The sequence below is a fragment of the Dendropsophus ebraccatus genome, chromosome 13 (genome assembly GCF_027789765.1).
Source record: "Dendropsophus ebraccatus isolate aDenEbr1 chromosome 13, aDenEbr1.pat, whole genome shotgun sequence".
NCBI lineage: Eukaryota > Metazoa > Chordata > Amphibia > Anura > Hylidae > Dendropsophus > Dendropsophus ebraccatus.
The window spans coordinates 71,113,064-71,125,274 of record NC_091466.1 but is presented as its reverse complement, the minus strand read 5'-3'; the positions used below and the strand labels follow the sequence as shown (position 1 = coordinate 71,125,274).

Genomic DNA, 12,211 nt, shown 5'->3' with positions numbered 1-12,211 from the left:
GAGGACCATGCTAAATGCAGTCCTCTCCCAGCACTGTGTCACGTGATCAGTGAGGCTCAGAATGTAAGGGTACTATACACCAAGCAATTTTTCCACGGCTAACGATTAACGATAAACGATCTAAAACAACTGCTAAGGAAAACGACCCGAAATCATTCGCCCAATTAAACGATCAACGATTTCTCGTTTGTCGTTTAATCGTTCCCTGCTATTACATGAAACGATTATCGTTCAAATCCGAACGATTTAACGATTTTTCGAACAATACTCGTTCCGTGTAATACCAGCCTTAGTCTATGGAGCCTGACTCTCTTCACTGACACAGAGTTGTAGCACAGTCCACTCCCCGCTCGTTCTCCTGATCGGTATGGGTCTTAAAACTTAGACACGGACTGATCAATACTTTAGGGACCTATTCCATGGGCCGATGGGGGCCCGATCAATTATGTAAACGAGCGTCAATCTACTGTTTACTGGGTCTATTCCATAGCCCGATAATCGTTTAGAGAGGGCTGCAAGGACATTGCTACCGATGTCCTTGCAGCCCTTGTTTAAACACCATACATTACCTAACCATGTTGCAGGTCTTCTCCTGCGCTCCTTCTTCCTCCTGGTTACACGCGCAGCAGCAGCTTCGGTGCGGCCTGTCTGAGCGGACAGACCGCTCATCCAATCACTTGGCTGAGCGGTCTGTCAGCTAAGACAGGCCGCACCGAAGCTGCTGCTGCGTGCGGGATCGGGAGGAAGAAGGAGCGCAGGAGAAGACCTGCAACATGGTTAGGTAATGTATGGTGCTTGTGAAATCGCCGGTCGTCCGCCGCGCATCACTATTCCACGCAGCGATGCGCGGTTGGTGCCCGATTATTTTAGGTTTGAACCTAAATAAACAATCGGCTGATCGTTCTCTCTATTCCACAGAGCGATAATCGGCAGAATTGGGCCAATTCGGCCGATTATCACTCCGTGGAATAGGCCCCCTTAGAAATGTCAAAATTTTTTAGCTTCCTGAGTTGTGTACAGAAAACCTGTCCAATTATACATTAATACATCCATCACAAAGCTGTGTAAATTAGGTACATCCCATACAGGAGCCTTAGAAAGCTGAGTAAATTCTTAAAGCGACTCTGTACCCACTGACCGACCCCTCCAAACCGTTTGTACCTTCAGATAGCTGCTTATAATCAAAGATCTGTCCTGGGGTCGGCAGGTGATGCAGTTATTGTCATAAAAAACTACTTTTAAACTTGCAGCTTCGTGCCCAACGGCCAGGGCTTACATTGTGTATGCATTAGGCTGGCACCACCTCTCCATGCCTCCTCCCTACCCTCCTCATCGTTAGGAATACTCCAGGCAGATTGACTCCTGTGTGAACATAGCACAGGTGTTTTAACGATCCAGCCCATGTTCAGTATTCACACAGCTGCCGAATAGTAGACAATCTGGAGTATTCCTAATAATGAAGAGGGTGGGGTGACAATAACTGCATCATCCGCTGAACGGACCCCAAGACAGATCTTGGATTAAAAGCAGCTATCCGAAGGTACAAGTGGTTTGGAGGGGTCAGATAGTGGGTACAGAGTTGCTTTAATGACAACTATAACGCTTTACAATAAATTCAGCTTCTGAGAACAAAATAGGTATTAGCGTTCAGCAAGGTATCTGGCAGACATGTGCTGCCCCCTAGTGTTCTGTCAGTAGAAGAGCACAAACTGGAGAATCTAGATGGGCCATCAATGTATTTGATGAGACCACCATCTACCAACAACCGCTATATGCCTTCCTTATAAAAAACAGGCAAGAGTCTTCCAAAGAGTTTGGGCAGTACCCCCCCCCCCCCACCACGTTATTGTTCATCTGTGGTAAAACCGAAACTCCAATCAAGCCTGGACGGCCATGAGTGAGCCACAGGTTAAGGAATACGTCTTATACTATCAATTAGAGAAGTGAAGGATCCCTGGACAGCAAGGAAACCTGTGCTGAGTGTTAAAGGGGTTAACCAGCGCTACAAAAACATGGCCACTTTCCCCCTACTGTTGTCTCCAGTTTGGGTGGGGTTTTGAAACTCAGTTCCATTGAAGTAAATTGAGCTTAATTGCAAAACGCACCTAAACTGGAGACAAGAGAGGGGGAAAAGTGGCCATGTTTTTGTAGTGCTGGATAACCCCTTTAAAAACAGATGTCCCTTTATGCTCTCCCTCCATTCATACCACTACTAGGGTACATGCAGTGGAATATACAATGAGATATACAAGGAGGAGGGGACAGAATACAACGGGTGGGATCAGAGGCGATAAAACTGCAGTATTCATCCTGGCAGCTGCCGACATGTACATTAATTCAGTAAAAGCCAGTTTAACAAGTCATAAGAAAAAAAATCGTAAAATATATCCCAGCTGTCAATCTAATAGCAACATATCCGGAATTTAAATGTACATCTACATATACAGTATACACACACATATACATACATTTTTGGAAACATTATGGCCTGGAAAACCAGGGAGCTCACAGCTAAATGTGTTTCCTCCCCATTATCCCCTATCCTGTAGATAAGGAATAGATGCTAAGTGTGTGATTGGAGGAGGTCTGACTAGTGGGACCCTTAGTGATCTCGGGAGTTTGATCCATCAATGAGGGGTCCTGTATCTCCTGTCACAAGAGCCCACTTTTGCTGTCTGTAAGTCTGCTGGAGATAGCGAAGTACAGCGCTGTGCTATCCCCAGAAGTCCTGTAGACAACAATTAAGCAGCAGTATGAAGGCAGCGCATGACTATCACCTCATTCATTGTGGACAGGACTGCCAGGGACAGATGAGCTCTGTACTCTGCAATGAATAGGGCGGCAGTGTGCACAACGTGACTGACATTCAAGTCTGATAGGAAACATAGGACCCCTGTTCACAAAATCATACACTTATCCCCTAACCCCTCCAAGATGATATTCGGTCCCTCAGACCCTTCTACAGGAGCTGCTTTAAGATGACAGACGCCCTTTAAAATTTCACGATCAACACAAAGTCTGCAACCGAAACACTATAGCACCACAATACTATCTGCTACAAAAAGAGGCCAACCCTGGAGCAGGCCACTGACCAGCTCATATACGACAGGAGAAAATGTTCAGCTCACCACGCCTGCCGGCAATTCACCCGTCCGGTGCACCGCAGTGCAAGCTTCACCAGGAACCATACACTAAAGACCAGGATTCCATCCAGAATGCAATACTTTATTGCGTCTTCACATAAAACCAGATTAACAGTTCAGCTGATGCTATGAGAAAGGCTGCATGGCTGAAATGCATCAGATAAACTGTTAATCTGGATTTATGTGAAGACCTAATAAAGTATTGCATTTTGGATGGAATCATGGTCTGCTGGCCTTTATCAACCAGCTCATATAATCCACAACCAGGACTCACCTGTATGTAGGACTTCTGCACAGCTTCCAATTCATCTCCTAGAGGAACCACAAACTTCTCAAGCTGCCGCTGATGGGAGTAAGGCTGAATGTCCGGGGAATCCTCCGCCCGCAGCTCTATCCTGCTGATCATTAGGTTGGATACAACTTGCTGCACCGACTAAAAGAAGGAAGACACTATTTAGCGGCTATCCTTTAATTTCCATTTGAAATTAACCTACACTACCTACATGGGAAGCACTATAATACAGGCTTTCTGGATAGGAGGGTATTCTGGGGTTTATGGTGATTAGGGTTCCTGGTATGTAATGGTCTTTCATATATTACACAAGTCACCGGGGGATCAAATGCCTGGAGAAAGTCAATGGTCTCAACTGATTCCCACATTACATATACTATAGGCAGACAAATCTGTCACAAGACTTTTCATTAGACTCTGAATTATGGACAAAAGCTCCGAACCTGATGACCCATACTGACAGCTCTCAGTACAGCTCAAACACACAGTAAGGCCAAGACTTGCGTCCATAATACAATTGCTCCTCTGTTTTTTGGGGTGGGGTCATATTCTCACCTTTGTGTCACTGCCAGGGGTGGCGCTGAGAGCCAAGATCCGAAACTGTGTTGTATATGTGCTGAGTTCTCGTACGACCTGGAATAAGGAGAATAAAAAAAAAAAAAATACTTAATATGATGCCAAAAAAGGTGACGCACAAAAATGTTCACTTGTGTATAAACATTTAAAAACGTATTTTTTTCCCTAAAATTTTCCTCTTATCCATTGACTGTATCTTATATTGCAACATTCACTTCAACAAGTCAGAGCTGTCATACCAGATACAGCCCCCACCCCCAATGGCAGGAAAAGAGGAAAAAATAATTGCAGGCTGCATTTGGTATTGTACGTGAGTAAAGCTGAGCAGCAATAATAGAGGGGGCACATGGAAACAAGTGAAACTAGTTCAGTATCAAACGGTCTTATCAGACATCCCTTTAAAACTGCCCCCCAGTAAATTCAGGGAGAAGTCAGAAGCAATACTGAATGAAGGGGTCCTGTCCGGTCCTGGGTCTGGCAGGTCTTACCTGACAATAGGCATGATTGCCGAGGGACTTATGAGCCTCATCTATGACAAGGCACTTGATATCACGGGCAGGACAGGCACCACGGGTAAGATCGTTCACCATGATTTGAGGGGTTAGGAAGAAGACTCTGTGTTTCCGCCATATTTCTTTACGATTACTGGCCTGGGTGGTTCCTGAAGGAAAACAGAAAAAAAAAACATTAAAGACAATGGAGGACACATCATGTAGTTAGATAAGAAGTGATTGCAAATTCTAGTGATATTAAAAAAAAAAATGGCACCAGAACTTCCACAACATCTACAGTACCAGTAAAAGAGAGAAGAATGGGAGGACAGAGAGTTGTATGAAAGGGGTTGTCTGGGGCTAAACATACATTTAAAGTGTCACTGTCATTTAATTTTTTTTTTTTATAGAAATCAATAGTACAGGCAATTTTAAAGTGACTATACCACCAGGACCAGGCCCAGGCTGAAGCACTGGAGGCGGGCCGACCCACCCTTAGTGGGAGGAAACCCCAGCCCCTCCATGACGTGAGGGGCTGGGGTTTCCTCCCACTAAGGGTGGGTCGGCCCGCCTCCAGTGCTTCTCCCTGGGCCTGGTGGTACAGTCACTTTACGAAACTTTGTAATTGGGTTTATTAGCTGAAAAAAGCATTTTTATCAAGAAAAAGTAGTTTGAAGCTCCCCCCCGTCTTTATGATTTTCTATGGAGAGGGGAGGGGTGGAGGGAGATGAGGCACCAAAACAGGACAACAAAGAGTTAATTTACAGCTACATCACTGGGCTATCTCTTCTGACAGCCAGCACTGACCTCTCTGACCTCTGAATACCGGCTTTCACACAACTCTCACTGTGTAATCCTTTGTTCTCCGCTGGCGACTAATCTCCCTCCTCCCCTCTTCATAGGTTACACAGGGCACGACTGATGTAAAAGAGTCGAGATTTCCTGATAATGAGCAGTGAATGAGAGGAGGGGGGGGACCTGGGGAAAGTCTTTGTGAATGCAGATAATGGCAGATTTGCCTAATAAACCCAATTAAAACATTTCTTAAAATCGCCTGGACTATTGAAATCTGCAAAAAAAAAAAAAAACCACAGTGACACTTTAAACATGGCTGGTAGTGGTATTATATTAAAAGTTCTGATACTCATCTCCCCTGATCCCCTTCTCTCGGCTCCTGGTCCCCACTTGCCACAGTTTTTCCTGGTTCCTGTGTTCTGTATTCCCTGTGGGATTTATCTGCTCAGCCAATGAGACAGGACATGATCAGTGATTGGCTGAGCGGGGCACTACCTGCCGGGATAAAGCATCACAGCAACAAGGAAGAAGTGGTGACGAGTAGAATGGCAGCTGAGGGGAGTATCACCTTTTGCTTCTAACATGAGTGGCTGGAGCACAGCAGCCAATACCGGCACCATCTTGTTGGCACCTGCCACCCAGAGAATTATTACTGGCCCAGTTCCCTACCTGTCATTTCTGCCATGTGCGCCTGAGGGATCCCCATGACCTGGAAGCAGGCCTCAATCTGCTGCGCCACCAGCGGCTTGGTCGGCGCCATGAAGACGATTTTGCCGGACGGGTACCAGCGGTAGAAGTTGTACATGACCACGGCGGCGATGAACGTCTTGCCCAGACCTGTAGGGAGACAGACCAGCGTGTTGTGCAGTAAGGCAGCGTGCGCCATGTCATATTGGTACTGCCGCACCGGGAAGTTGGTGGGGTAGATCCATACGCTGCCCGCCAACAGGTCAAACCCGGGCAGATTCTGTATGTCAGTGGCATTGGGAGGGGGGCAATGCAGGGGGGCATCACAGGGGCCCGGGGCCACAGGGTCAGAGGTTACATCTTGATTCAAGGACTTCTCTGCCTCATAGACAGCAAACAGCAGCACTTCATCATCCTCCTCCTCCTCATTCTGGGCAGCTGAGGGCCACACTGGGGGATTGGCCCTATGTGAGGGCCCCTGGGATGACACAGTCTTCCCCTTCCTGACAGTCTTTCCTTTACTCTTCTTAGCCAGTGGCTCCGGGGGTCTCTTAGGCTCAGGGGCCACACCGGCCCCCCATGTCTGAAACAGAGTCTTCTGCTTGCCGTTCATCGCTGCAGCCCCTGACATAAACACTGCATGATAGACAGGTGATTGAAATCAGCGCCCCGGAAACACGTCACCGCCGGAAGTGACGCTCCCGCGCTCTATCGTTTCAACAGCGGCGGCATTCCCTTATCCAATATGGCCGCGGAGCAACTCTGACCACGTGGTTGTGTTTTCCGGTCGCTGATAAAGTTTGTTTTGTTTAAAGATACAGTGTAGTTTAAAGAAGAAAAAAAGAGCACATGTCATGGCAGCTGCCGCCGGGGAGCCCGTCAGGGAGTGGAGCAGTGAGCAGCTTCATAGTGACGACCTGGCCAAGAAGGATCTGATCAGCTTCCTGCAGCAGCATGCCTCCGACTCGGTACTATGGCGGGGGAGGGGCTGCTGGCAACTCTGCGGGTCTTGTGGGACTACAACTCCCAGCATTGTGTGAAAACTGCTAAAAATCTAGAAGAAAGCAGCTGCCTTTACATAGAATGCGAGTGATGGAGAAATATATCCCCGATGCTTTGGCTGTCACCACTGAACTCTCATTGCCCTGGCTGTGGGGGCTTCTCCTGTGCTCAGTGTCGCCCCCTGAGAGTGGGGGATGGGAGGTGACAACTGCTGGGAGTGCAGATCTGCTTCAGTTATACCGCCCTCTATGGACACACACTGGTATACTACACCGCCCTCTATGGACACACACTGGTATACTACACCGCCCTCTATGGACACACACTGGTATACTACACCGCCCTCTATGGACACACACTGGTATACTACACCGCCCTCTATGGACACACACTGGTATACTACACCGCCCTCTATGGACACACACTGGTATACTACACCGCCCTCTATGGACACACACTGGTATACTACACCGCCCTCTATGGACACACACTGGTATACTACACCGCCCTCTATGGACACACACTGGTCTACTATACCGCCCTCTATGGACACACACTGGTATACTACACCGCCCTCTATGGACACACACTGGTATACTACACCGCCCTCTATGGACACACACTGGTATACTACACCGCCCTCTATGGACACACACTGGTATACTACACCGCCCTCTATGGACACACACTGGTCTACTATACCGCCCTCTATGGACACACACTAGTGTACTATACCGCCCTCTATGGACACACACTGGTATACTACACCGTCCTCTATGGACACATACTGGTGTACTATACCGCCCTCTATGGACACACACTGGTGTACTATACCGCCCTCTATGGACACACACTGGTGTAATATACCGCCCTCTATGGACACACTGGTATACTATACCGCCCTCTATGGACACACTGGTCTACTACACCGCCCTCTATGGACACACACTGGTATACTACACCGCCCTCTATGGACACACACTGGTCTACTATACCGCCCTCTATGGACACACACTGGTGTACTATACCGCCCTCTATGGACACACTGGTATACTATACCGCCCTCTATGGACACTCATTGGTATACTATACCGCCCTCTATGGACACTCATTGGTATACTATACCGCCCTCTATGGACACTCATTGGTATACTATACCGCCCTCTATGGACACACACTGGTGTACTATACCGCCCTCTATGGACACACACTGGTGTACTATACCGCCCTCTATGGACACACTGGTCTACTATACCGCCCTCTATGGACACACACTGGTCTACTATACCGCCCTCTATGGACACACTGGTCTACTATACCGCCCTCTATGGACACACACTGGTGTACTATACCGCCCTCTATGGACACACACTGGTGTACTATACCGCCCTCTATGGACACACACTGGTGTACTATACCGCCCTCTATGGACACACACTGGTGTACTATACCGCCCTCTATGGACACACACTGGTGTACTATACCGCCCTCTATGGACACTCACTCACCTGGAACCCTCACTTATTTAGCCATTGAAGGGCTTCCCTAGATTGTATAGTTCTGAATCTACCATGTATCCCCATTCAAATGAATGGGACTGAGTTGCAATTCTTTGCTGTGATCAGTGGTTTGGGGTGGGGGTGCTATAGCACTGTGTCCCCTTCATCATCAGACTATCAAAGCTCAGACCCCCCAGAGATCATATAGTGGGGTCCTACCCTAGTGATGTATATGAAGGGGAATACCCCAGTACAGATAGACTAGTAGGTTACAGTGTCCCCTCCTCCCCTAAGGGAATGTTCAGACATGGCAGATTTTGACGTCCACATAGACGTTAACTGGGAAGATTTATATCCCTCCCCAAACCACAGGCAGAAATCTTAACAGTAATAATAATTCCCTATACAGACTGCAGGGCAACTCATCACACCTCTACCTGAGTAGGTCTCTCAGCATGCTGGGAGTTGTAGTCCCCCCACAGCCAGTTGTTACAGTATACCGTAGGGTGACCTGTCACTAATCTGTTACATTTCTTCCCCAGTTTCTTGCAGAACATAAATTACTCGGAAACATAAAAAACGTGGCAAAAACGGCAAAAAAAGATCAACTCATCGCGGCCTATGAAAAACTTTTCCAGTCTAAGGTAAGCGAGACGCATTGGTGACCCAGAGGATGGGAGTAGTGTTTGTATTTACAGCCCAGCCTATAGTCTTTTCCATAATCTTATCACGTCCAGGGCCGTCTATGCTGTGCTGTGCCTCTGTTACTCCTCCTGGGAATATCCTAATATATTCATACGCAATGTCAGAGAATCGCGCTATAAACAATAAGGAATGAGAACTGAGGAGATGTAGAATCTCATTCACACTTTGCACTTTCAGCGCTTCAAAGGAAAGGACGGGGTGGACGAAGTGACTAAAGACGTTAAGGATCTGAAAGTCGGTGATGGAAAAGCCACTGAAGCCAAGCAAGAAGAATTGGTGGATGATGTAAGTATTATAGAACACATACCATATAGCAGGTTGGCCCTCCAGCTGTTTCAAAACTACAACTCCCATCATGCATGGACAGCCAAAGCTAACGCTTTGGCTGTCCAGGCATGATGGGAGTTGTAGTTTAGCAATAGCTGGGCAGCCAAGGTTCCCTACCCCTGCTATATACTCTATATCCAACTAGATATTCAGTAATTGTCATCTTGTCCTTGATGACCAGGGTCCCCCGAAATACACCAAGTCCATACTGAAGAAGGGAGATAAAACCAACTTCCCGAAGAAAGGAGATACCGTTCATTGCTGGTACACCGGGACCCTGGAGGACGGCACTGTATTCGACTCCAATATTGCTACTAGTAAGAAATTGCTCTTTGGTCTGTTAAGGTATTGTGTGCCAGATGATGGAGACTGCTTTTCCCTATAGAGGTTATTGGAAAGGTGGCCATCTCTGTTAGGGTGCGTTCACACCTACAGGATCTGCAGCAGATTTGATGCTGTGTTCAGTTATTTAAATGAAATTTGCTGCAAAAAATCAGCTGCAGATCCTGTAGGTGTGAACGCACCATTAAAGTGTATTGGAATTGCGGAATGAGCTATAAGCTACAAATGTACAATCAGGTACATCGCTTTGGGTATTATACCTTAATGGTAACGGTGCTGGGATGCCAGTGGCGCAGTCCTTTTTTTTTTTAACTGGTTTCCGTTTTTTTTTCAGAAGCGCTAGCCCGCCTCTGAGCATGGCCCCAGGCCCGCCAGTCCCCAGTGTGACTATCTCCCCTCTGGGACATGGCTCTATTAGAATCAATGCCGCCACGTCACAGAAGGGAGGGGGTTTGGTCATACCAGGGTCCAGCGCCCTGCCCCAGTGCCCTTAAAAAGACCGGCACCATGTGCGTAAACCAGGTGACAGTTCGAAAGAAGGACCGCACCACGCCGGCACCGATCCATTAAGGTATAATACCTAAAGAGATGTTCCTGATGGTTCATTCGCCTTAAAGGCAGGATCATTACTTTACTGCATGAGTAAAAACCTATATTCCCTTCTAATATACCAGGTGCAAAGAAGAAGAAAGGTGCCAAACCCCTTAGCTTTAAAGTTGGTGTTGGTAAAGTTATAAGAGGGGTGAGTATGATGCTTGCACATATATATGGGTTCAGGTTCAGCTTATTATATGGGGAGTCTAAGCTCTGCTGTATTTCTTGCAGTGGGACGAGGCTCTTCTTACTATGAGCAAAGGAGAAAAAGCCAAACTGGAAATCCAGTCAGAATGGGCCTATGGCAAAAAAGGCCAGCCTGACGCAAAGTATCCTTTCATCTGGTATGGGGTTAGGTTTCTTTCTGAACTTGCTTGACTAGGTGGCAGGTAAGGACTTTATGTGACCATGGTTGTCACTCCACAAGGTGGTTGCTATAGAATACATTGGGAGGGAGCAGGAAGAAAACACTTGTCCCCCAACGTCTGCATGCTCCTCTCCTCGCTCTGTCTGCGACCTAGATGGACCCCATGGAGTTACATTGAAAGTCCATCTAGGTTACAGGATATGGAGCAAGGAGTGAATGCGCTGCATATGGGCCTCGTTCTACTGAATGGTCGTGGTCAAATCCTGACTGATCTAAACTTTTAATATGTCTAAAAAATTTTGACGACCATCATACACATTTAAAATGTTTCTGCTATAAGTTGCTAGCTCAGCGTTGTCCCTCACTATCTCCCGTCCATTAGAGGAACACCTAGAGACTTCTGTACCGCGTTATACAGGTCCTCATGCCATGTCTGGACCAGGGGTTAGCCTTTCTCCTGTTGCTGGAATTTTGGAGAAAAAGTAGTTTTTTTTCTGCAGTAAGGCAGAGAGTCAATGTAGCGTGGCCTAGAGCATCCGTGCCCTGGGCCTGCAGAGCCTCTCTCCCCGACTCGATCCAGCCCAGGGGCGTGCTGAAAATAGAGAGGGATGCTGCAGGCCTAGGGCACGGGGGCCACATTGACTCTCAAAACTACGTTTTCTCAAATACCGGCACCAGTAGAAAGACCAACCCCCAAACTAGACACAGCATGAGGACCTGTATAACACGTCACTGGCAGTTTGGGAGTGGCTACATGTCGGTACAGATTTGCTTCAAAGGCCTTGCTGCAACACTAAACCAAAGCTGTGGCCCCCTCGTTCTCATGATCTATGGGGGCCCCAGCTGTTATAGATCGTAACAAATGCTATCAGTATTCGTGATCAGAGTGCCCGTTTGTTCCCCCACATTAATCTAAAGGAACCACAATGGCGTCTTCGCCTTATTATGAATGGTGGAGGTCATATGGAATTCCATGATTGGAATTGGTGCAACAATAGATTATTACTCCCCCCCCCCCCCCCCCCCCAGAGTGTTGGATCAGTGTTACAATGTATCATCCTCTTCTTTCACCTCATCCTCCTCCTCCTCCAGGTTATTCTAGGGATGATTGGAGGAGAGCCGCTGACTAACAAAGCTGTGAAAAATCCTCTTTAGTATCTCCAGTTTTCCTTAACTGTGTCCTCCAGAATCCCACCCAACGCTAAACTGATTTTTGAGGTTGAATTGGTTGATATTGACTAAAGATCTTCAGGAATTTTGGCCTCACAACTGAATGTAAAACCCTTGTTTACAACACTGTTGCATAAGTACATGTAAATAAACCTGACATCTTGAGAGTCCTCGACTTTTTCTTTGTCTGTCTTCTGCTCCTTAGTGTCCATATTTTTTAT

The 12,211-nt window shown here is 47.2% G+C and overlaps 2 protein-coding genes across 2 annotated transcripts in view; one reads left to right on the top strand and one right to left on the bottom strand.

Moving 5' to 3' along the window:
- FANCM (FA complementation group M) overlaps positions 1-6,691 on the bottom strand; it is a 65,859-nt gene extending 59,168 nt beyond the window's left edge. Inside the window, exons 1-4 of the mRNA XM_069949696.1 lie at positions 5,967-6,691; positions 4,500-4,672; positions 3,991-4,068; positions 3,418-3,576 (exon numbers count right to left, since the gene is read on the bottom strand). Coding sequence (XP_069805797.1) covers positions 3,418-3,576; positions 3,991-4,068; positions 4,500-4,672; positions 5,967-6,615 — 1,059 coding nt within the window. The 5' untranslated portion in view covers positions 6,616-6,691. The remainder of the gene's footprint in view (positions 1-3,417; positions 3,577-3,990; positions 4,069-4,499; positions 4,673-5,966) is intronic.
- Positions 6,692-6,725: 34 nt separating this feature from the next.
- Positions 6,726-12,157, top strand: FKBP3 (FKBP prolyl isomerase 3). Its single transcript, XM_069949291.1, has 7 exons — positions 6,726-6,952; positions 9,028-9,129; positions 9,368-9,475; positions 9,699-9,834; positions 10,534-10,601; positions 10,685-10,782; positions 12,008-12,157. Exons 1-7 carry the CDS (start codon positions 6,839-6,841, stop codon positions 12,060-12,062), a joined length of 681 nt encoding a protein of 226 aa, XP_069805392.1. The 5' UTR covers positions 6,726-6,838; the 3' UTR covers positions 12,063-12,157.
- Positions 12,158-12,211: the final 54 nt, after the last annotated feature.